This window comes from Phaeoacremonium minimum (genome assembly GCF_000392275.1).
Source record: "Phaeoacremonium minimum UCRPA7 unplaced genomic scaffold PA7_03_scaffold_265, whole genome shotgun sequence".
Taxonomy (NCBI): Eukaryota; Fungi; Ascomycota; class Sordariomycetes; order Togniniales; family Togniniaceae; genus Phaeoacremonium; species Phaeoacremonium minimum.
The window spans coordinates 337,198-361,676 of NW_006921170.1; the positions used below are offsets into that span (position 1 = coordinate 337,198).

Below are 24,479 nucleotides of genomic sequence, written 5' to 3' on the forward strand. Positions count from 1 at the left end.
TGGATTTGGATGCTTAAATAAGCCTCAAGTCATTGTCGTCGTGATTCTGCATCGCTTGGTGTGAGACTCTCAGAATGGCGACGGTAACAAGGAGGCTACGGCCTACAACGCCTGTGAGATCAATTGCATCTCTAGAGAGCCGGCAATGGGCATCGATGCGGCAATTGCCCATAATAGCTGCTTCCACAGCTTCAGCACAACAGTCGACGTGTTTGCGATGCCGGCCTTTCTCATCATCGCCTCGCAGGAGATTTGCAGATGTTGCGCCAGCTGTGAAGCGCGGCGAATCGAAGCTGTATGAGTCTGCCGATGCGGCTGTCGCTGATATCAAGAGCGGCTCGGTCATTCTCAGCTCTGGATTTGGACTTTGTGGTGTCGCAGGTATGTTAAGACCGTCAAAACATCCCGTGTTCTATCCCGGAACAACCCATTACTAAACACCGGTCTCAACAGAAACAATCATCACCGCCCTCCACCGCCGCGGGCCCGAGTCCCTGCACTCACTGACCGCCGTGTCCAACAATGCCGGCGTCGAAGGCAAAGGCGGGCTAGCGCCGCTCGTGCAGTCCCGACAGATCAGCAACCTCATCCTCTCCTTCCTCGGCAGTAACAAGGATCTGGAGAAGAAGTACCTGTCCGGCGAGATCGGCATCGAGCTGTGCCCCCAGGGGACGCTGGCCGAGCGCATTCGCTGCGGCGGCAGCGGCATCCCGGCCTTCTTCACGGCAACCGGCGCGCATTCGCTGCTGCAGGATGGCGCCATTCCCGTGCGATTGGCGCCCGACGGCCGCGTGCTCGAGCAGGGCCGCCCGCGGGAGACGCGCGTCTTCGATGGCAAGACGTATCTCATGGAGACGGCGCTGAAGGGCGACGTGGCGATCTTGCGGGCGTGGAAGGTCGATAAGGCGGGCAACTGCGTCTTCAGGTACACGACCAAGGCGTTTGGCCCGATCATGGCCAAGGCGGCCAAAGTAACAATCGTCGAGGCGGAGAATATTGTCGAGACGGGAGAAATCGACCCCAATGATGTCGATCTGCCGGGCATCTTTGTCGACCGCATCGTGCCTGCGACGGCGGAGAAGAAGATTGAGATTATGAAGCTCCGCTCGACGGACGAGGGCGAGGATTTGGCTAAGCCGAAGAATGATGCGCAGGTGCGACGGAATCGCATTGCGAGACGGTCAGCGAAGGAGCTGAAGGAGGGCTTCTATGTGAACCTGGGTGTTGGTATCCCGACTCTGGCGCCTTCGTTCTTGCCTGCCGAGCGTAAGGTCTGGATCCAGTCGGAGAATGGTATCTTGGGCATGGGACCGTATCCCACGCGCGACGAGGTTGATGCGTAAGTTGAGATGCCGCTCTGTGAACGCTCAATGAATATGGACTAATTCGTCACCAGTGATATCGTCAACGCCGGCAAAGAGACAGTCACCCTCGTCCCTGGTGCTGCGACCTTCGACAGCTCCGAGTCCTTCTCGATGATCCGCGGAGGACATGTTGATGTGTCGATTCTGGGGGCGCTACAAGTCAGCGCGAGTGGCGACCTGGCCAACTACATGATCCCCGGCAAGGTGTTCAAGGGCATGGGAGGCGCCATGGATCTTGTCTCGAATCCGGACCAGACCAAGATTGTCGTGGCTACCGAGCACGTTGCAAAGGACGGCTCCTCCAAGATCGTCCAGGACTGCAGCTTGCCGTTGACTGGTGCCAAGGTCGTGAGCACTATCATCACGGATCTGGTAAGCCAGCTTCCCCTCACATAATTAGGAAAACATTATGCTAATTTGTTCATAGTGCGTATTTGAGGTTGACCGACAAGCCGGGACGCTGACCCTGACCGAGGTGGCACCAGGTGTTGATGTCGAAGAGATCAAGAGCAAGACCGATGCCAAGTTCACCGTGGCAGAGGACCTGAAGGAGATGGAGTAGAGAGTCGAAGCCATAGATTGTATTGAATTGCATGTACATCTCTTTCAAAGGTTCGCATTTCTCAGGCGGTTCTTGCATCATTGGATAGGGAAGAGGCATTTGTTTCGATGGGCAGGTCATAGATGTACATACATCACAGGCATCCGTATATATTTATAGCTTACATGTACAAAATACGCACTACAAACATTAATATATGCAACCCTATCTAGATCGCCCTTTTCCTGTTATATACAAGCTTTATGATCTTTTCTACATACATACAAAACCAGATCTATATGCCAGCATCACCACTCCCATCACGCTCACAGCTTCGACTCCCTCCCCGCCGCGAAATTACTGCCAATCGCCTCGGCAATGCCATCCACGCTCCTCAATATCCACTCGCAGCCCTCGTCGCTGGCCAACCACTCCACACTCGCGACATCGTCGCCCCCGTCCTCCGCCTCCCGCCGGTGGATCCCCTGCTCCACCGCCTTGCGCAGCCCAAACACATGGCTCAGCACCTGCGGCCCGACGCCCGTCTGCGCGCGCAGACACGCAATCGCCACGACGGACGTCAGCACGCGGCCCACCCGCGCGAGGCCGCCCCGCTGGGCCGGGTCCGGGTCGGACAGCAGGGGCCCGTAGTGGCTGGAGAGGATGTGCACGGGCAGGTCGGGGTGGCTGTCGGCGAGGCGGGCCACCAGCTTGGCGTCGAACGGGTCGTAGACGCTCTTCCACAGGCGCAGGCCGCGCTCGCTCACGGCGGCGATGTTGGCGGGGCTGACGCCGCGCGTGGGCGCCGTCTCGAGCTGCGACACGACGTCGGCGGGCAGGGCGGCGCGGAAGGCGCCGAGGCAGTTGATGGAGCGGGGGATGCCGTTGAAGGAGATGCACTTGAGGCCGACCTCGCGGATGAGCTCGGCGGCAGCGACGGGGGGTTCTGGTTTCGGAGCGGATGAGGAGGTTGCGGTGTGGAAGAGTTGGGCGAGGGATTCGGGAGAGTTGAGGGTGAATGAGGCGGCGGCCTGTTTGAGAGCCATTGAGTTAGTCAAAGACGACGACATTTGAATCAGGTAGAGCAATTAGAGAGGGAGAGGGAGAGGAAGATCGTACGGATAGAGCTAGCCACGGCCTGTTGCCGACATTCTTCTGTGAGGCCTCGTTTGCTATGCGCAGGTAGACATCGCGGATCTTCGCCGGGGCCTTGGCCGGGCCGGGTCTGCTGAAGGGGGCGTTGATGAGCTCCTTGAGAGCGGGCGCGAGCTTCGACATGTCGTCTTTGGCGTTGTTATTGTTGTCGCTATGCCGGTCGCCAGCGCCTTGATCTTGTTTCGTGTATTTGTGGTGGTGGTGTTGGTTGATGGCGGCTCTGTCTGACGAATTGGAAGTGGGATTGCCGCTTCGGCCGGTCTTGTCTGCAATGAGCAATGTCTTTTCCTTGTGATTCTTCTTCTTCCTCTTCGGAATGGACATTATTTACTCCAGCCGCAACCTGATTGCACCGGACCGGAACGGGGCCTCAGTCGAATCGGATCACCTCATCATGCGAGAATGGCATTCGGCTCGCGATCGGAGGGCGGGGAGTTCTTTTTCGGCGTGTAGAATAACCCCCGACGCTGTATCTTGAGTGTCGCTCTTGAATGGCGCTAGTCGCCTCACCGAGGTCCACCGAACGGCCCACCCCGGCGGTCGTTCTTCTAGACGCCGTGTAAGTGAGCTCACATGTGCTGTGTGAGATGCCACTTTGCCTATACTATACAAAACAGGTAGGCTGTTTATTATGGTAGAAGATAGTAGAGGAAGCTGTACATTACATACATACATACATAGAACCAGCAATTGCTCAGAGTAATTGAGGGAATTACCACCACCACCAAAAATGGGTAGTGCAAAGGGGAAGAGAGAGCAGCCGTTCTGGCTTGGGTGGGCTTACCTAACCCGCTGAAAAGAGAGGGCAGACTGCTAATTTGGGCCACCTACAGGGGAGCTGCAGCCGCCATGGCAGTGTGTTTTAGTGAGTCCCGTGCCCCGTGCCCCTGAGTGAGGGAGAGCGTACCTCAGCCACAGTGAGCTTAGAGCATGCCACCGACTGACCGATGCTGTTGTCAGCACACCCCTTGGACCAGACCAAATAGTGCGTTACGCTACCAAGACAAGACAATCAGAATGTAGTAAGGAGTACAGTATTAATAAGACCTGATGTTAGTCGAATGCAGGTTCTGCACACAAGAGCCCCTATGCTCAAGACACTATACAGCTTCGCTGCACGAGATGGTACGTGTTATAGAGTATAGGTATCAAGCTGTTGCTCTAATTAACATGGCCAGGGATACCTTCACTGTGGAATGGTCTATCAGCCTCAATATTACGCCAAGCTACATATTCAACTGCTCGATTTGGTCTATATAATTGGTTTGCCAGAGAGTGGAAGAAGAGCTCGGGGACCAGCAAGCTATCAAATTCAGCTACCATAGCTTGTGCTGGCTTGGCTGGTGGTCTGGCAGGCGTAATTGGGAACCCGGCAGAGGTAATAAGAACACCCAGTTCTAACATGTGCTAATCAAAATGCTGACGTTGTCTTGATAAACAGGTTGTGCTCGTCCGAATGTGTGCAGACGGAGCAAAGCCTGTTGCCGAGAGAGTTCTGTACCCCAACGCCATAGCTGGCCTCTACCGTATCGCAAAGGACGAAGGGATCCGCGTCTTTGGTCGGGGATTGATGCCGACAGTCGTCAGAAGTGTCCTTATGAGTAAGCCCAACTTCGAGAGGAACATAAGACAAGTCGCTGATACTATCCTCGTCAAGATGTCTCACAAATAGCAACGTAAGTAAATCATTGTGCCCCGTCAATCCGTGACGCCAATACTGACTGTGAACCCTTCCATCGCAGATACTCAGTCGCCAAGCGAAACATACTCGCATACACCTCGCTAGAAGACGACGTCCGGACACACATGATTGCTTCTTTGCTCGCCGGGACAGCCGCCACAACAGCGTGCGCCCCGGCTGACGTCCTGAAGAGCAGGATCCAGTCTGCCTCAAGTGCCGGTAGCCAAAACGTCAGTACACCCTCCCAATGCCTAGATATGAACGGGCGACAGCTAATGCCTTTGTTGACAGGGATTGCTTCAGATAATACGAGCAGGTCTGAGAGAAGAGGGCCCTCGGTTTTTAATGAAGGGCTGGACGCCCGCTTGGTTGCGGTTGACGTGAGTTTCTCCCAGTTCACTCGCCAAAACGTGTGTAATGCTTATGCGCGATGCAACAGTCCACATACCATCCTCACCTTCGTATTCATGGAGAAGCTTGAGACATTGGTCAACATGCGAGCCCTCCCGACCAAAGTAGTCGAACTCAAGGCATAGCCGGCACAACGTCCACCGCGCCCCTGAATTACAGCGATACAGTATCTATTCCCTCTAAATACAGATACCCCCATTTCCCGTTGTTGCCTGATGCTACATACATTAAACAAGTCATTGCTATCATCATCTCGGGGTCTTGGATCTTATTCACAAGTACAAAAAGCATTTGAACTCCGTCATCCTCTCAAAAGTGTTTCAGAACCCAAACTCCGGAAGGTTCGACCAGTTCATCCATTCCAGCGACGTCGGATCCTCCCACCCCAGCTGGCCAAAGCCGGTGTCGAACTCGTTGCCGGCCCGATTCAATGCCTCGACGATCTGGTCGTCTGACATCGATGAGAATTGAAGTGACTCAGCCGCCCATGGTCCAGATTCCATGAAGCCGCCCTGGCTGACCATGGGATCTGACACTCCGAACCCGACTTGGCTGATGGAATGGGCCGATGGGTGGAACGGTGAGGTTTCTGCAAGCTCCTGTCTGAGCTCTGCGATGGTAGGACGCTGGTGTATCGATGCGCTGACATGGTCCGGGTCTGAGGCAGACGCTGCCTTTCGCACGAGGAACCGTAAGTACTTGCCATAGAGAGCGGGCATGCCGTTGCGATGTTGAGTAGCGTGACCAATCCGCTCAAGCACATCGGCAGTTTCCTCGATAAGTGTGCGAACGCTTGGAGCAAGGTTGGAGTTCCCCGATACCTGAGCGCTGAGGCGAAGTGCGAAGCAGGCTGCGAATGAGATCATAATGGCGGTATTGTTCGGCATGGATATGAGCTGTGATTCGCCTTGGATGGCGGCTCGCATGACGTTTAGTGAAGACGAGAGACCTGCTGTGCGGAAGAACTGACGGACTTCTGTAGGTGCAGTTGGGTGATTGATGACGCTACTGTAGATAGACAGTCGAGTGTGAGTGACGAGAATTTCTACGTATGGTGGAAGACGATTATCTGGGACAAAATGTCAGCCGACGCCGTAATCAGAGATACCATGTGAAGGCTTACGAGGCCCCGACCCAATTGACATGCCCCATTCTAGATGCCATTGCTCGAAGAACTTCTCAACAGTGCTTTGTATTCTAAATCGTTGTTAGTGATGAATCTTCGACCGTCCTCGCGGGGCACTTACGACTGGGCTATCAGAGACCCGTCTGTTAAGCCTTCTCTTGAGCCGTCACATAATGATCTAATAGTAGCGAACAGCCCATCCTAAAGGATAGTCAGCAAACGGCAAGAAAGCAAAGAACCAGGGTCACATACCAAATCTCGTCTCAGTACTGCCATAGACACAAGATGGCCATCCATGCCATCAGCAACATCGGAAATATGCCATCGGTCACAATTGCTGACGAGAGGCGTGATAGGGACCGTATAGCTGCGACCTCTGGCCAAGCACATCCCTCGCTCAAGAACAAACAGGGCAATCCAACACCTTTCTCTTCGACGGATGAGCCGCTTGCCTAGCTCGGAGAGTGGGTCCACGTCAGGGAAACCTCCGAGTATCAGAGCACCTTTAGGATCGATACAGTCGGCACGAGACAGATTGCCGGAGCTGCCATCCCGGAAGGCTTCTAGCGGCATGTGGATCTTGTGCAATTGTACATCTATGGCGATGGTGGCCGCCATGGAGACATACCAGCATGTGTCGTCATCAGTGCTGTGCTCACCTGGAACCATCCATGGGACATTGATCATGAAGGCGAGGACGACCTCGACTGATCGATGCCTTCTCGCCACGCATCGTAGTGCAAGCTCCTTGCAATGGTTAGATAGTCTTTTTGATAAGGCAGCCGCATTGGGCATGAACAGTGCCGACGCTGCCATGATAGAAGTGAATAAGAAACATGACCTGGCGCGGGTGAAGGGGACCGTGTATAGGACGGGATCCAAGCCCCATCTTGTGTGTGCAAGATTCTGGTGGAAGCTGTGTGGGCATTGTTAGAAGAAAGATCTCGTCTCAAAGAGAAGTAGTCACGTTACGAACAATGTGAATAATGTCTCTGCCTCCTCCTCACTCACAAGGCCGAGATCAACCGGATCGTAGTCCTTCCCAACGTCCAAGTTGGAACTGCTAAATGCGAAGAAGGTTTGAACATCAGCATACTCCTCATCTTGCTCGTCAAACGTGCTTGGCGGATGCAACGACACAGCGACCCTTGGCGACTGATCGTGACTGCTGGACTTTGGCGAGAGATGCAGATTGGATGCTCGAGCTAGCAGCTGCAGGGGATTCTCCGCATCGTCTACCGCGAGGCGCTCTTCCACCGCGGCGTGCAGATTGGACGCCGTCGACTCGCGACGCGGTTGGCTACTCCGCCTATGCACTAGCTGGTGGTGTTGCTCCTCATCGTCGTCTTCGTCAGATGACGAGTCCTGCAGGTCCCCATTGGAGCTGGCGATGCGAGCCCGCTTGGAGCCATTGGCCGCACCGATGCCTTGGAGACGGCCATCCTGGCTCGCCTGCAACAAGGTCTTTAGTTCGAGGATTGCCTTGCCGGCATCAACGTTCTGGGCACCACCACTGGCCTTCTTAAGGGCCTCTTCGACCTGATACAGTGCCTTCTCCAACCCCTTGCGCTTACTAAGAAGGGAAGGCAGTCAGTAAGAGTGAACAGATGCGAATGGGCACCGCGGGGTGTCAACACCGGCTCTTCTTCTGAAGCCCGTGAACATAAATCATATCTTGCGCCGTACTTACTTCTTGACACCCTTCCTCCGGCCTACATTAAAGGTCGGCCGTACGCAGTCTGATCCGGTCTGGAGACATCTCCGGCAGCGGTCGGTGTCGCCGCCCCGTTCGCATTTGACTTTGCTGCGCCGGCAATTCAGACATGCAGCGACCTTGGAGGTGCGGTTGTCGTCCGCGGTGGGGTCATGCAGCACGCCGTTGCCATTGGGCGAGCTGTCCAGCTTTGAATCCGGGGGCTCCATCAGGGAGGAACGACGACAATGGACATGGACAGTGACTGTATTGTTTCAACGACACGTATCATCATCGTGAGAGTGGCTGTTTGAGGAAGGAAGTTTGAGTGAGTACACGAATATGAGGAAAGGCGAGGTATGCGAGAAGGGCCCCAGTCCAACCTAGCTCAAGTGACAGTTCGGATGCGGAGGAAGACGGGAGCTCCGTCTACGTCTGCGTCCTCGTTCGCTCGCTCGCAATTCCAGCGCGTTCAATTGGAGAATGGGGGTGAGGAGTAACGGCCCAGGGCCTGGGCCTCTTGTTCCTACCTACAAATAATCACCACCAATTCAGCAGGCCCCTCGATTGACCGGTCAGCCGACGAATTGCGGAGGTGGACATGGGGAAACCTGGAAGGGGGTAGGTAGTCGTGGAGTGGTGGCAGGCCGCTACTTAGTAGTAGGCAGATCAGATGGGCGCGCGCGCGCGCAGGCTCTGAGGAGTCTGGCCACGTGCCCGGAACCAGAGTTTATGGGGCGTGTGCCTCTCTGAAAGCGGGTAAATTCGTTTTCCCGGGCGGCTTGAGGGCGGAAGGAGAATGTCGCCGCTCGTATGCTGTTCGACTCCTCCGTCAAGCCGGAAAACCACAGCCCCCAAGAGGTTACGCAGCGTGGCGCCTCGCTAGCCAGATGAGCTTCAATTGACTGCCGGCTCTTGTCTGTCTGGCACGTCACCACCCTCTTCCTCGCGTGTGGAGCGAATGACTGGGCGATGCGGTGGTAAGACGCGAATCTCAGAGCCCACACCCAAGCGCCAATTCGACTGAATGGACTCCACGCCCAGGGCTTTGGGCCTCGGTGGAGCGCTAAAACCCCAGGTCTTGGCGTTAGTGAGGGGCTTGCCGCAGCCCTAACGCCAGAGAGGCATGGGTGTGAATCCCCCTGGTCGTCGAGAGGACGGTAGTGAGATGTGACGGAGTGTTGTGATGTCCGTGTGTTGGTGGTGGTGGATTTGTAGATCTGTAAATGTGAAGAGTCGTATATACCCAGAGAAGGATTAGAAGACCGCCTTAGTAATACACCTCATTGCAAAGCAAGTGCGTACTTGTACAGCAGACTCGGAAGCTACGGCTCACTTCGTTGTCGGCATTGATCGCAGCTTCCTTCATTGTGGAAAGCACCGCACAAGGCCACCTAGGGAAGGCGCATTCACATTCACGCCCCCAGACAGCAAGGGAAAGGAGTACTCTGCAGACGGAGCCTTGGAGGGTATCAATGTGATTGCCGTGCGCGCATTGACTTGAAGAAATAAGGTAGCTATTCATAAACGTACATAACTAGGTGCCTTCCACAACAAATCGCCATTCAACATCACTCTTCCGCTCTACAGAAGATGCGACATCGGTGCCCGACCATGCCGTAAATAGAAAGTCCACGTTCTCAACTCCAAACGATCCTTCAATAATGCCTGACCAACAAGATCCTACTTCAACGCCCTCCGCATCCCCCCCTTGGAAAAATACACACACTCAAGGCGCCTGATCCGTTGATGAGATACTCACAACTGGCTTATCAACGGTGCGCTCAGACATGCAGGAAGCGCCCCGATCTTGACCCAGGCGCATCAGCTCAACGAGGCTCTCGGCTGCATATTTGTCCAGTCCCGGACACCTCTTCGCCTCTTTATTCACGCCACCCCCAACCTTCCAATCTTCACGAAAGCTCATTCCAAAAAGATACGCCAATATCAGAAGGCTTACGATGGGAGGAACGAGGAGAGCCAACGACTCCCGACTCTCGCTGCCCAGTCGTGCAATCTGTACACATGCTGTGGCATTGCCCCCTTGATCAGGCCGGCCGTCAGCCGGCACCCCACTGCCTACTTCCAAGTTTTTCAGGCGAGACACGCCTAGGGCGGCAATGATACTCAGCGCGTCCTCAAACCCGTTCTTACTGTTGTTTAATGCATACGGAGGCTCGCGGTTACGGCCGGCGATGCCAATTAGCGTTGAGATGAGACCATCAACTCCCGCATGCTCCGTGATGAGGAAATAGTTGGCAATCGACGCCGCAATGAACATGAGATTGCTGATGGTAGGGTGTGTCGGTTTACAGGACGCGCCATCCGTCAGGCGGTAGGCGAAGTTGGATGTAATGCTCTTCCCGATAGCCTGCAGATCGAGGGTGACAATACGGTACTCAAACGAGTGTCGCGCGTCGATGGTACAGCTAACCACGTATGTCGCGTTCGGTGCGAGGCCGGCAATATTGTTTGGGTCATTTACGGCCCTGGCAAGGAGGTTTGCAAAAGGGATGATGCCCTTCGCGTCTGTGTAGGCGCCGAACCATACTACGGAAACTCCAACTCCGAGACCTTCATCACCTGTTATTGCATCGCCTAACGGGTATACCATTGACATGCCATTGATCATGCCGCTGTCTCGCGGAAAGCCACGAGTTGATAAGATCGACGACTCTCGACAAAGCCATAGTCCGTCATAGCCTCAAGGTGGAGTTCGTGATCTGACATAACTTTTACTTTACCACCAGTCTTACAGTGAACGGGGTTAGAAGTCATGACCGGCACACACTGGGTGGTATTGACAAGGTTGAACCCATGTTCCTTTGTGAGATTGTTCAGGGCTGGGCTTTTGTATAGGAAGGTCGAAGCACCTAGAGCCGAGCGCTCCACTGCAACCCCGGAATCAACATATATGTAGTCGTCTGGATTTTCCGAGTTGATGCTCGGTGCAGCAGCCAGCATCTGATTGGGAGGACAGCTTCCATTGGTGGCGCAATAGTAGGCACTTCCGTTGTACAGTGTCCAGTTGAACCAGTTCTCGGGTATTCGACTCTCATCGGCGATCCCAACGCAAGGGCCGGTGTCGTAACCAGTGAATATTTCCCCAAAACTCGTATCAGGGATAATCGGGTGATACGGTATAGTGATGCTGGTTGTAGTTGGAGTAAAGATGGTGACGACGGTGGTTGTGATCAGGCCGCAGAGCAGGAATGTGAGCAACGGCATCCAATTCTTCCATTTCTCCGACCAGTCATCGATGCCTAGAGCGCCTCTCCACTGTCGATCGAGAACCTGAATCTTGGCATCTGGACGAATATCTTGGAGCTCCTGTGATTCAGTAGTAGGTGCAATATCTACTCGTCGCAAACGACTCTTAAAGCTCCTCAGGAATCCGGCTTGTATGCGATCGCTAACGAGTCTAGTTACCAAAGTCGCGGCGATTGGAGCACCAATGACTAGGTATCTCTGCTTATCCTCTGCCAGCGGGCCCGAGTGTGTGAGACGGGGTCCCTTTGTCTGAATCCATATGAACAAGCCAATAATGATGATAAGCAGGTGAAGAGTGATAATGTCAATGGTAACTTGGAACCGCCAAGGCGACATTTTGCAAGCCTAGTGACGATAGATGTCTGATGTTGTCAAAAATACTCAAGAAACTTTCAGCTAGCGTACAAGATCGACATTAAACGATATGCTGAGGTTACGTCCAAATAAAGACTAACGAAGCCAGCGTTTGCGTCAGATTTATAGGTAAAAGAGAGACATCCAGAGCCGCAAAGCCGAGCTTCGAGACACATCAAGGCTTTTCACGAACGAGAACAGAATTAAGAATCTACGATCATGTGAGACAGAATCACTTAACACATTTTGAAACTATTAGATCGGGCCCAGATATCATGACCTTTGATAAGTCCGAGCTTTGAAAGTCGGTTACATACATTGGGGCGTAATCACAGCTGTTCTAGATATCACGACATCGTACAGTGGACAAGCTCATGTCAAGCTTTAAGTGGCCGATCGGCAATGCCGCTCTTACACTGCATCAAGGCTGTGGGTTGAGACGAATGCTGGTGTTGCGGTGCTGATGATGATTCAGTTGTTTTGTTCGAATGGTGGCCGGTTTGGCACGGACATGAAGGTGATCGGGCTGCAACGGTCAACTTGTGTGACCGCGAGCCTCCTCATGGTCGAGGTACAGTCCCACTCGCCCCATTCCGTCCACTCGTCTCTGGTAAACCCTCGGATTGCGGTCACCTGTCCTCACTGTACAATGTTAGATCTTCCTTGGCGACGATGTGAGGTTCTTTGTTCATTCGCTCACATGACGAGGTATGGAGGTTGCACCAGCTGCGGCCAGCTGAGCCTGGCTGGCAAGCAGGTTGCACCTCCAGTAAGGTATCTGGCACAGTCTCTTCACCTTTGATGCAAAAACCCTGTTTTGTGCAAGGTGCGACTTCCACATCCATCCATACCACGCCATGAAAAACACAATTGATTGCCCCATCAGTCCTGGCAAACGCCGTGATCCAGTTCGGCTGGAGCTTCTTCTGAGTATGCACTTCAGCCATGCTTGCACATGCACATACAATATGCGTACCACACTGTTTCTCCCTGCCACTCAGATCGACCCGGCGTTTCATTGGTCCACGATGCATACCCCAGCGCTTCAGATGTGGCTGAGTGAGTCTGCCTTACTGCGTCCAACGTGACACCAGACGCCGTGCCCCGCTAAGCAAGAGCCTCGTCGCTTTACCAGACCTCACCGAGTCTATTCTCTCATGGAAACTTCGTTTTGACATCACATAGGAGTGCGCGCCACCGTCTAATCTCAAGACAACGATGGAAGTTGCCGGCAGCATAATGGCCATAGGTCAGGCCGCCGCGGCCATTCCGAAACTCATCGACACGATCAGGACATTCGCGAACATCAAGAGCGATCTCTTTGAGCTGCAGAACGAGGTGAGCATTCCATCCAAGTGGATTTTGCTAGTCAAGAGGGTTGGCTGAGATCTCTTGTAGTTGGCGACGATCCAAACACATGTTAAGTCAGTCGAGTGCACCGTTGGTTCTTTCTCCACAGCCGAAATCCAAGCACATCTCGCTGTGCCCGAGCCGCATTCAATCCATTCTGCTCGAACAGAGATCGAATCTGTATGCAGAGATCTTCAGAGCTTGATCGATAAGTGCGCAATAAAGACCGAAAATGATACTCTTATCAAAGTTCGGCGGATCATGTATACGTGGAAGTCAAGAGACATCAAGAAATTGCAAGCCAAACTGGAACGTTGTCGACAGCAGTTACACCTGGGTCTCAGCGAAATGCTCCTGCTGTACGTATCATATGACAATCATGCTTCAAAACATATGACGGCTGATCTTGAACGCACCAGAACGCAGAAACGTGTGCTTCTGCAAATCTCAACAGTGACACAAATAATGCACCTGAATGTCACAAGCCATGAGAAAGATGACCCGTCACAGCCTCAACGAGGCTCAGATAGTCAATCAGCCACAAAGAAAACGATTAATGCCTTGGTAGTTAATCCTAATCACCTAGTGAACGACGATAGGAGGTTTGAAGATCACCTCAGTCTCAAAGAGCAGTCATCCGAGATAATCTCCGTCTACCATACGCGGAACTGGAGCCAGACAGGATTGGACAGTGGCTTCGCTGACCAGAAAGCTGTTCGTATCGAGACATCCATATTGGGCCCTTATCGTTGTCCTTCGAGATGTAGGTGTCGGTGCCATACCAAAAGCACGGACTACCAGAGCCCCGGTTGGCTGAAGCCTTTATTGGGAAGCATCTTCCTTCACTATGACAGCCTACCGGTGTTCTCGACGACAGGGCTGCAATGCGATCTATCTAAATGTCGGAACTCGAGCTCGGCGGTCCGCTTCCAGTATCACTTCCCTGGTTGGTTGCTTCGTCGAGCACTGCTCATATCGGCATCCACGGAGAGCTTTGTTGGCATTGGAGCTTACTTGGCAGTACCGCGAATTATTGATTCAAATGTTGGTATATGGAATTCAATTCGATTTGGCAAAACGACGCAGTTCCAGTATCGATTGATGAAAAGCCTATACCGGCCCGAAGACTATGACATTTCCGGAGAGTCGCTTATAGCGGTAAGAAGACCGTCCTCGGCTGCGTCCCGGCTATGTCGAGAGAATTTGTATTTGCTCATGAATCTGGCGGTATAGTATGCAATCTACTGGGAACAACCACACATTGTTGAATTCCTTGTCAATGCTTGGAACCTAGGGAATAGGAGACACTTCACGGACCGGTGGGCTTGCTCATGTGTATTCTGGGGGGTTCCGATATTAGGACTGACTGGTTGTTAGAAATGCGATGATTTGGGCTCGAGAAGAGCTCCTCGTTAATTCCGAGAGCTACAACAGCGGACACAAGCGAGTGCTGAAGACTTTAGCAGCACTTGAAGACGCATATACGTACCAGGATGAATCAGTGCTGGTGTTGAATGGCCCGCAGGCGATGTCACAGGGGACCATTGTGCTGCAGGAGCTCCTCGATCGGGATCCCTCAGCAGTCCACGATACTGACGACTGTGGTGTCACGGCGCTGCATCTGGCGTGTCTGATGGGCCGGCCAGATGCTGTAGAGCTACTGATAGAGCGGGATGCCCCGCTGGATGCCTGTGACTGCCGCGGGAAGACTCCACTGGTGGATGCGCTTAGATGCTGCAATTACGATTGTGCAGAGCTTCTCCTAGGTGCTGGTTGTAGGCCTGATGTGGCCGACATGAAAGGACAAACTGTTCTCTACTACGCAATGAAACGCGATCTCACGCTGACATTTGAGCTGCTAAAGCAACTAATTACACAATATCCCACATTGGCGGCCGCACAAGATATTGACGGCTGGACATCATTGCACTGGCTCTCTAGTAACGTCTTTGGGCCAGCCGACCTGGCCGAACAGCTGCTAGGCCTACTGTTACAGGCAGGAGCTTCTCTTGAGGCACGGCACCATGGTGGGGTGACCCCACTAAAGGTAGCAGTGTACGAGGACAATGCCATGGTTGTGCAGTTGCTGCTACAGGCCGGTGCCAAGGTAGACCCCCCGCCTGCCCTTTCCGGAAGGAATGTCCTTCACCTTGCAGCGCTGTTCGCCGGCCAAGACACCCTCAACATTCTCGCTGATGCAAATATTCGCGGCCTTGATGTCGATGCGGTGGATGAAGATGGCGATACCCCGCTAAATTGCTGGCGATGGCGCAAGTACGCAGACAGTAATCATCTTTTTGCTGGAACGACTCGTCCTACTGTCGAAGACGACCACGCGTTCGAGGCTCTCTTGCAAGGCGTCAGAGACCGGACCTTCCAAGCCGACATTGAACTGTGTAACTTGGTTCTGCAGGCGGCGAAGGATGAAGACTACATATCGGCGAGGGAGCTGCTAGAGCCGGCCCAGAACAACGAAGCCGGACACCACATCTACAGAGGCTGCAGCGCTCTGAGGACAAACATTCTCTTACAGCTCAAATCAGGCATGTGGGAGACTGCGATTGCCGAACTGGAAGACATGATTGAAACTCGCCGCCAACGTATGATGCACTCCCCATTTCGTGAGGAGTCCAATCACTATTATGCGGATGACTCAAGCAGCTCCAGCGAGGACGATGAGGGTGAGGGGGCTGAAGACGATGACAGCGTGGGAGATTCCAGTTCGGCAGTTCAAGACCAGATAGTCGAGGAGATGGAGTTGGCAAACGGGGCGCCTATGGAAAGTCCGAAAGGGGTTTGATTTTGACGTGTGTGAATGACTACTGTGAGTGGAAGAGGTTAGTATTTCGGGTTTTCAATATCACAGGAGCGGTCATGTACCAATCTTCGGTCCTATCTGCAACCCCTTTTTGCTGCGCGCCGAACGAGCTTTGGTCGCGGTTTAGCCAATATTGCACGTTTCTTCCAAGTACAGTCGATCCACACTCGATCTGAGAGTTTATCAGATAGGATCTACTTGGAGAGCTTGACATTTGAAGCGGCGTAACTCTTGTTTCAGCGAGGTGCCTTGATGAATAACTTCCTATATGTGAGACACCGAGCAATGAGCAAAAAAGGTGGTATTCATGGTGGATTCTTCCTCAGTTAGATAAAAAAGAGAGGCACCCCCTTCGGCTCGGCACTACACCGTAAGACGGTCTGAAGTTCAAGTAAATAGAATCTGCTAGAAGATCTAATGTGACACATCCAAATTTTTATGATCCTGTCCCAGAGTCCAGCAAGTCCACAAAATATATGCCCCAACCGCCGGGATCAACACTGATAGCTCGTTGCCTGTATGACAATCGGCTTTAATTAGATTGACCATGATGGCTCGAAGGTGTTAACCTCAGTAAGACATGCATATTTTAAGAAGTCGTGTATTGGAAGCCGGCTGGGCTGTCTAGGCGTGCTAATAGGTCAGGCACGATCAATTGAAGCGCTGGCCAGCTAAGTAGGATGTTGGATGATTCATGGTCCCTCGGCTGTCTCTGCGAGGAGAGGCCTGCATTTGTCGGGCCAAGTCCTTCTGCTACTAAGAGCGCACGACAGGCAGTCGAGAATTGCTATCTTGAGCAAGTCCCAATATCCCCATAAGAAATCATGTGGAATTTGCTTGGTCATAATGCTGGAATCGGCTGCCCAAGGTACGTGAAGCGACTCAGCCATGGCAGGTGACTTGGGCGAAGCTTTCTAGCGGTGATCCTCAATCATCTATGCTGCCTACCCTAAAATCTCCGCTGGAATAGTTCGAGTTGCGGCACAAGCCCACTGTAATCCGCCAGCTCCATAACCCTATCCCCACTAAATTCATGTACCTCGATCGCCTGTCAGCATCGGATAGTTCTACTGCGACATGCTCCCTTGGATCATCTCCTATTTTAGACTGCTCTTCGGCAACTTTTGTCTCCGATTGTTCTACAGACGATAAGTACTCTCGTTAACTCGTTAAGGATATTTGATATCCCACCAAGTTCATACATATCCGGTAATCACCTTCAACATTCTCCTCAAGATGCCTATCCCCTCGACCATTGTTGCTGCTGCCCTCTCCTTGACAGGCACCGCTCACGCCTGGACTAAAGCTGCGGACGGGACATGCGTTGCAAATTCCAACCAGTATAGCATCGCAGGCAACAAGTGATCTCTCCAAAGCCATGACAAGTCATCTCACACTAACTGCCTGTAGCGGTGGTGGAAGAGGCTTGCACCCGGATGAACATCAATACTATCCTCCGCGGTGTTGACTGTACTTATTGGGTTAACGGCGAAGACTTGGTCCACCATGGACGTACGTACCCATTTCCAACGTTGTAACGTCATGGAATCATACTTATGTATCACTAAGATGCGTGTCCTCTGTGGAAAACACAGGTTATAATGACGGAAACTGTGACGCTATCCAAGGGTCGGATATGTTGCGAAAGTGTAGTATACAACCGATGCGTCTCAAGCTTCATCAACACACTATTCGTCATGTCTCCCTCTAGATACCTCCCTCAGTTCCCACTATGACCCTCAATGAAATTGCATGGCTCTCAATTCAGCCTCGAATCCTGTGTGCCGTGCTACGAAGGCCAGTTTTTGTAAGCCGGCTTAAAAAGACCTATTTCTTGGATAAGATTTTTGCATCTTACCTTCTTGAATTTCCGGTAAATTCCTTTCACCTGACAACCTGAAAACAATGATTCCATCTTGAGATGGTGGTTTTCCAAGGCAGTAGTTACGACTTTACGGTATATTGGGCTATGTGTAACCAGTGGCTTCTGAGAGTAAATTATCGCCGCAAGCTTGTATTCCTTTCAAGGTTTGTCGGCACTGCAAATGGAGACACGGCAACTAAATGTGCAATACTTCCCACTTTGCAAGCCGGTATGGAGTACAAATTGGAAAAGATTATTGTTTGTTGGCAGCACCGCCAAGCTGGATCCTTGTCAATTGCCCAATGGTAAGTCCATGTCATTAAAGTAGTCAGGGTCCATTTAAGTTAAATCTGACGGCTCATCTGAGGAGATCACGAGCTTCTTGGTGGAACAATCGAATGCGATAGGGCGGGCAATCTAATCGGGTTATTAGGCGAAGCATCGATCCTTGCGCGCCCCGGTTAATTCGTGTGTTTGCTAATTCATGTGCTTACTCGAACCGGGAACAGACCATATTGTACTAGACCATGGTGATAGAACAACTACACATGTCAAGACACTATTCATCTCACTCTCTTGGACACTCTGATTTCGAACCCAACATCGCCTTCGCTTTGACACGACTCAGCATCCCATAATGAGCAATCACAGCTCCAGAATCATCCCTCCAAGTGTATCTCTTTCTCTCGTAATCTTCTCATGTGTCCTGGGCTTTATAGGCCTTGTTAACTGCAACGAAGCCATTGATTTGGATCTTGGAGGACGCGATGTTGCCTCGATCGCCTTCGTGGAAGATCCAACATCCACTTCAGATGCATTCGTTTCTCCGCAAGTCACCATACTACCAGGACAGTTGGAGATAAGTGTTGATGGAAGTTGTGGCAACGGTTTCACGTGTCTCGGTTCTAGATATGGCGACTGCTGTTCGAAATATGGCTGGTGTGGGAGCACTGCGGATCATTGTGATGCGGGATGTAATCCTGGCTTTGGGAGATGTGGTGCTCCAGTAGCTTCGACAAGCAACGCTGAACCAGAGCCCACTTCCGCAACTCCAGTCCCGGCGCCGACTCAATCCTCAATTCAAACCTTGACAAGCACTGTACTGTCTATTCTGTATAGTCTAGTGACCACATTCGAAACGGCGACTGAGTGGCAGACATCTACTCGATTGGTAGAGCAAACGCAAGTGAGCACCTCGATTGCGACAGTACTTACTATAGTTCCACAAACATCAGAGATTCCTGTAACAATATTGGTCACAAGCACACTTGTCTTATCAATCACGTCGACAAAGCAAGAAACGGCCACAGTTACTGTGCCCGTCACGTCAACAAAGCAGGAAACGAAAGTGGAACGAGTTACTACGACCAAAACAAGAACGGTGAAGGAGATTGAGAAGGTGACCAGCACGCAGACCTCTGTCAGCGTAATATATTCCACAATCCGGAGTACGGAAGTTCAAAAGTCGACTAGCGTAATCTTCTCAACATCAGTGATCACTGCTACTCAAACAGTAACATTCTCGTCAAATGGTGTTTGCACGTATGTCAGTGGCCCAAGGCCATCTCCGGTTCAGCCAGGTGTTGTCACGAATTGTAAGAATTGTTTATTAAGGGGCTTAGATTTGTACTGACACCGCCTACCCAAAGGTCAGCGCTGGTACAAGGTTGTAGACGGGGATTATTGTCAGAAAATTGTCGACAAATTTGGAACCTTTACGCTGGACCAATTGTAAGTTGACTTTCCAGACTAGTGAGCTTAGGGATGCTGACGAGTTTACAGTTACACTTGGAACCCATCTGTCGGTGTAAGTTTAGATGATGAATTTATTTTTACAGCCAAACTGATAGACATATTCAGCGCGACTGCAAGAGCTTGTGGCTAGACACGTATGTCTGTGTTGGCGTATGAGAGGGGATTTTCATCGAGACCGTTAGAGGCTGGTCTGGGTCTAAGTGACTTGTGTTAGCGCTAGCGAAGGTTCATATTCGTTATGAAAGGTATTTCTAGAGTCATTGCTTTTTTGTCACAAGTCTTATGATCCGAATTCCGACTCGTACCAGTGACTTTCAGCAAGACTTGAATTTATCATCTCAATTCAACTTTTTGAAGTTGAACCAGTTTGACGATGCCTTTGAACATGATATGCTTGATGGATACGATATTCAAGTGGCCAAGATTCATTGCAACGCTAAGCCTAATGGTACCTGTGGGACTGATATGCTTAATGTCGATCCTCTCTCTGCTCCCTGCCTTGATCTCTTGGCGTGTCTGCATGACCGCTTGGCTGTTGCGACTTTGATGATATCTTCTGTTTCCTCACGGGGTAGCTGGTCAGTTTTTCGATAACACTTTCTATAAAAAATTGTCCCATTATTTCAGTACCTTTACGCAGAGAGATCATGCGATTTCCTAACCATGATCTTTTGTTAATGGTTGGCTGAAGCGAGACAGCCGCCCAGTGCCGGAATATCCCTGCAAGGGCAGAAGCGAAGTCAACACTGTGGAGTTTTCGTAAGGCTAGTGCACAAATACGAGAAAATGCCCCTCGGCACTGTAGATTGATGCCGCCCAATAGAGCAACTCAATTGAAGGATCCTGAATAGCAGGGATATGAGACACGCTGTTGCTTCCGTCCGTTAGACACTAGAGAGGTAGAAATACGGTTCAAATTAATAGCATTGTGCAACCCTTTCTCGGACAAGACAAGGCCATCGGCTCGGCATGCCACCCCTGATCGGGCAGGTACCCTGTAATTATGATCTATGTAGCATTCGCATATTTCTCTCGACTTTGAACACGAAGTCGTGATCAGTAGCCGCGACAAGGGATGGAGGTATTTGACGACAACGAATCTCTCAGATGATATAGTCCGTTGACTCTATGCCCATTCATTCGTTTTGCTGACGCATCCTAGCTACGAAGATGCGATACACTGCAGCAGCCATTGTGCTGCTTAGCATTTTAAGCGATGCATTGGCCAATCACTTTCCTTTGCGTCGCTCATTCAAAGATCCTGCGACAGCAGCACCAGCTCATGCCGCGCCTCGACGGTTCATCATTGAGCTAAATTCTCGCTCTCAAGAGTCTACCATCGTTGAAAAAATTGCCAACTTACCTGGATTACGTGTCGTGAAGCAGTTTGACTCTGACATCTTTCCAGGCGTGGCTGTGGAGTGTGAACACAGCTGCTCAGACGCCTCATTGAGGGCAGTTCTTGATGACAGCGATGATGGTCCCGTTGTTGCTTCGGTATACCAGTCCACCGTCATGCAGCTTTTGCCGACTGTCCGGGGCGAGTCCTTCAGTGACGATGCTGCTGCTGCAAACTACTCAGTCCACGGCATGACTGGTGTAGAAAAGTTACATCAAGCTGGCGTCTTTGGCGACGGGGCAACAGTTGCAATCGTTGACAGTGGCGTCCAATACACTCATCCTGCGGTAGGCTCGCTTCCTTGATTCGATCAAAATCTTGAAGGACTTGCTCACTGTTGGCGTTATAGCTTGGCGGTGGCATTGGACCAAACTTTACGGTCGTTGGTGGTTATGATCTTGTTGGCAAAGGTATGCACAATAAGTCGAGCAAGACTTCGCTCTTTACTAATTGTATTCTCACCTTTAGACTGGCCCGATGTTCCGGCTCAGCCAGACAATGACCCAATGGACGAGTATGGACACGGCACTCATGTTGCCGGAATCATTGCAGGGAACAGTGATCAGTAAATCGCGGCTTTATTTGGTATTTCATTAGACAAACGCTAACTGTACCAGATTTATTGGGGTATCCCCTGCGGCCAAGTTACTATCTTTCAAAGTCTTCGGTGATAGCGGTTATTCTAATGAAGAGACTGTCATCCAGGGCTTCCTGATGGCATTTGATTCTGGGGTAAGCTCATATTCCAGTTGATGGAACCGTTTCACCTTTAAAATGTTGCTGACGCTCTAATAACGTAGGCGGATATCATTAGTGCTAGCCTTGGTGAGGGGAGCGGGTTCACTACCAATGCTCTCGCTGTAGTAGCTTCAAGAATGGTTGATCAGGGAGTGGTAGTTGTTATTGCAGCTGGCAACTCTGGTCAAGACGGTCCATTCATGGCTAGCAACGGAGCTTCCGGCAAGAGTGTGATTACAGTTGCAGCTGCTGAGCCTGGCGAGTTTCCTGCTCAGACATTCGCAGCAGACTTCATCTTGGATGGGCTCTCGAACAAGACTGATATTGCCTATATCTCAGGCTCTAGCCCTTTCCCAACAACCATTGTTGACTGGCCCATTTACCCTCTGACCATGAACTCATCTGTTCAAGGCGATGCTTGTGGTGCCCTGCCAGCGGCCACTTCCGACTTGTCGAATGTGATCGTTCTGGTCAGAATGGGAGGATGCAGCATGTCAGTCAAGCAGGGCAATCTCGTACCTTTCAATGCGAGTTACATACTTTTCTACAATGATGATGGTCCATTTCAAAATCCAGTGACCTCTGCCAGGTCTGGAGTCGTTGGAGCAATCGAGGCGCGAGCTGGCGAGGCAATCGTCAACACGTACCTTGCAGGAGGCAATGTCACTGCAACATTCAAGGCAAACGCGGATCATTATGTCGGCCTCTACAACGCTGGTGGTGGTCGACCGGCCCTATACACCTCTTGGGGAGGCACTTATGACCTGGCGCTGAAGCCTGATATTGCTGCACCTGGTACGAAAATCTTGAGTACGTACCCGACCGATGCATACACCGTCTTGAGTGGGTCCAGCATGGCTACTCCATACATATCAGGAATTGCGGCACTCTGGGTAGGCAAATTTGGGGGTCGAGCAGCACACAAAAATGACCCAGAATGGGCTCAGCGATTGACTGCACGTATAATATCTACGGCAAAAGCCGTCCCATGGGCTGACTGGGCAACCTCGGCCACAGATTATGGATTTTGGGCACCCACAACTCAAGTCGGTGCCGGACTCGTGGACGCGGAAAAGGCTTTAACATATGACACTGAAATCAGTTTCGTCGGCAGGAAATTCGAGCTCAATGACACCGCCAACTTTGTCAGAACGCAATCTGTGGAAATTACAAACCAGGCTGGCGAGGCTGTTACATACACATTTTCGTTGCAAGATGCTGGTGGTTATGAGTCCTATATACCGGCGGTGCCAGATCATCCCCAAACCTTCGTTCCGGAAATCAAACTTTACGGCGACGTCAAGCCCGTTAAAATGGTCCCCGAAGTTGCAATGCCGCAAGGGGATTTCATTGTCAGCCCAGGCGAGACCAAAACAGCCAAGTACGTTCCCGTGTCACGACTTTGCATTTTTCTGAAAGCAACGAATTGATCTCTGTGTTAGTTTTACCTTTGCACTCCCGCCTGGGTTGAACGCGAGCACTCTTCCAGTATATACTGGTAAAATTCTTATCAGCGGTACCAACGGAGAAGAGCTAGGCATCCCATACTTTGGTAAGTCAATTGAAGGCCTGTCTTCTCTGTCACTAAACAAAATCTAGGCGTGGGATCTGATATTCGGCATGATATATCGAACATTTGGGATTACGGTGGAAATTTCCCTTATCTCGTTTCCACCGCCCAAGACATCAGACTGGCGCAGAAGGCGAAGTAGGTTGTTATCAGCTTGTGGAAGGTAATGATACTTATGGTGTACTAGTTTCACATTCAACCTCACGAGAGATTCACAGGACTTCCCAAAGCTGAACTCGCAACTTGCATGGGGGACAAAAGAATTCCGTTGGGATGTAAGTTGACTTGCTAAAGAAGCTCGTTGTGGCAATATCGACCATCGATTAACATGTGGTCTCAAATAGATTTTTCGTGCGAATTATACGGAATCTGACTGGTCGTATCCTCCTGTAATTGGTGACCGAGGATATGTAGGCTCTGCTACAAGCTGGAACGGCACATCGCAGTCAAACTGGTTTGTGCCTGGCCAAGACAGTGAAGACGATATATTCTCTTTTCCCCTCTACAACCAGCCACGCAATCTTCGAGGGATATATTATTGGCTTGGGAGATTCGCCAATGGATCTCATATCCAGCCCGGAGACTACATGTAACTACATCCCCCCTCTTTCAACAACAAAATATAAAAACTCTCATCGCTAACTGACTTTCGTCTGAAATAGTTTCCGCATTGCAACTCTTATGCCATTTGGTCAGCCTGAAATTGCTGCTGATTGGGATATCTGGCAAACGCCGAAGATAAGGGTGCTTCCTTTAGTTGGATAGGGCTTGAGGCCATCGACCGTAACAAAGCAGAGTGAGACTATATATCATAGACGATGAATAGCGGTCCGTCGAGCAACCATCTAAAAATATAATGCTGAATTCCTCGCCGAGTATGGGCATATCGAACCGCTATAGTACACCATGCTATCTTAAGACTAGTTTAATGAGGCTGCTAGAAGCTAAGATCAAGGTGCCAACCGAACATTTTTGCAGACAGGCTTACTTCAGGTCACTGCACTCAAACCATCAGGGTGAACTCAGTGAAACTCGCGTCGACTTTGGCGGTATCGCCTACTCTTAAGGGTTATCAATTGTAAGACAGGATGCCAATAATTAGATGGTTCGCTGCGGTGCTTTTTTATGACTAGCCCGAAAAATGAGCATCCCCATCCGATATGCCTTCACAGCCTGTGTCTTATATACACATGATGGACCCGAGCCAGGAATCAAAGGTAACGGATAGGGTCTCATCGTATAAATCACATCTACACATATCGACCCCGCTCGTCGAAGTGATGAGCGTGCTGCAAGAAGTATCCTCATAGAAATAGCATGTGCCGACGGTACCGCTGTGCCAGCTATAGATAGACGTGACATTAAACTTGAACTCCTCACTAGCGAGAGA

At 51.3% G+C, this 24,479-nt stretch overlaps 5 protein-coding genes across 5 annotated transcripts; 3 read left to right on the forward strand and 2 right to left on the reverse strand.

Moving 5' to 3' along the window:
- Positions 1 to 155: 155 nt before the first annotated feature.
- Positions 156 to 1,926, forward strand: UCRPA7_3259 (putative coenzyme a protein; the record flags this gene model as incomplete). Its single annotated transcript, XM_007915783.1, has 4 exons — positions 156 to 381; positions 454 to 1,339; positions 1,397 to 1,736; positions 1,792 to 1,926. The coding sequence occupies 4 exons, from the start codon at positions 156 to 158 to the stop codon at positions 1,924 to 1,926; spliced, it is 1,587 nt and encodes a 528-aa protein (XP_007913974.1).
- A 305-nt stretch (positions 1,927 to 2,231) lies between these two features.
- UCRPA7_3260 (putative conserved mitochondrial protein) lies at positions 2,232 to 3,384 on the reverse strand (the record flags this gene model as incomplete). The annotated part of the gene is made up of 2 exons (XM_007915800.1): positions 2,232 to 2,936; positions 3,025 to 3,384. The coding sequence occupies 2 exons, from the start codon at positions 3,382 to 3,384 to the stop codon at positions 2,232 to 2,234; spliced, it is 1,065 nt and encodes a 354-aa protein (XP_007913991.1).
- Positions 3,385 to 5,472: 2,088 nt separating this feature from the next.
- Positions 5,473 to 8,201, reverse strand: UCRPA7_3261 (putative zn 2cys6 transcription factor protein; the record flags this gene model as incomplete). Its single annotated transcript, XM_007915788.1, has 6 exons — positions 5,473 to 6,221; positions 6,276 to 6,349; positions 6,400 to 6,479; positions 6,531 to 7,194; positions 7,246 to 7,851; positions 7,969 to 8,201. 6 exons carry the CDS (start codon positions 8,199 to 8,201, stop codon positions 5,473 to 5,475), a joined length of 2,406 nt encoding a protein of 801 aa, XP_007913979.1.
- A 6,569-nt stretch (positions 8,202 to 14,770) lies between these two features.
- On the forward strand, positions 14,771 to 15,745 carry UCRPA7_3262 (putative ankyrin repeat protein; the record flags this gene model as incomplete). Its single annotated transcript, XM_007915813.1, has 1 exon — positions 14,771 to 15,745. One exon carries the CDS (start codon positions 14,771 to 14,773, stop codon positions 15,743 to 15,745), a length of 975 nt encoding a protein of 324 aa, XP_007914004.1.
- Positions 15,746 to 20,897: 5,152 nt separating this feature from the next.
- UCRPA7_3263 (putative minor extracellular protease vpr protein) lies at positions 20,898 to 23,231 on the forward strand (the record flags this gene model as incomplete). Its single annotated transcript, XM_007915771.1, has 8 exons — positions 20,898 to 21,068; positions 21,131 to 21,191; positions 21,250 to 21,346; positions 21,399 to 21,513; positions 21,582 to 22,329; positions 22,537 to 22,900; positions 22,962 to 23,071; positions 23,119 to 23,231. 8 exons carry the CDS (start codon positions 20,898 to 20,900, stop codon positions 23,229 to 23,231), a joined length of 1,779 nt encoding a protein of 592 aa, XP_007913962.1.
- Positions 23,232 to 24,479: the final 1,248 nt, after the last annotated feature.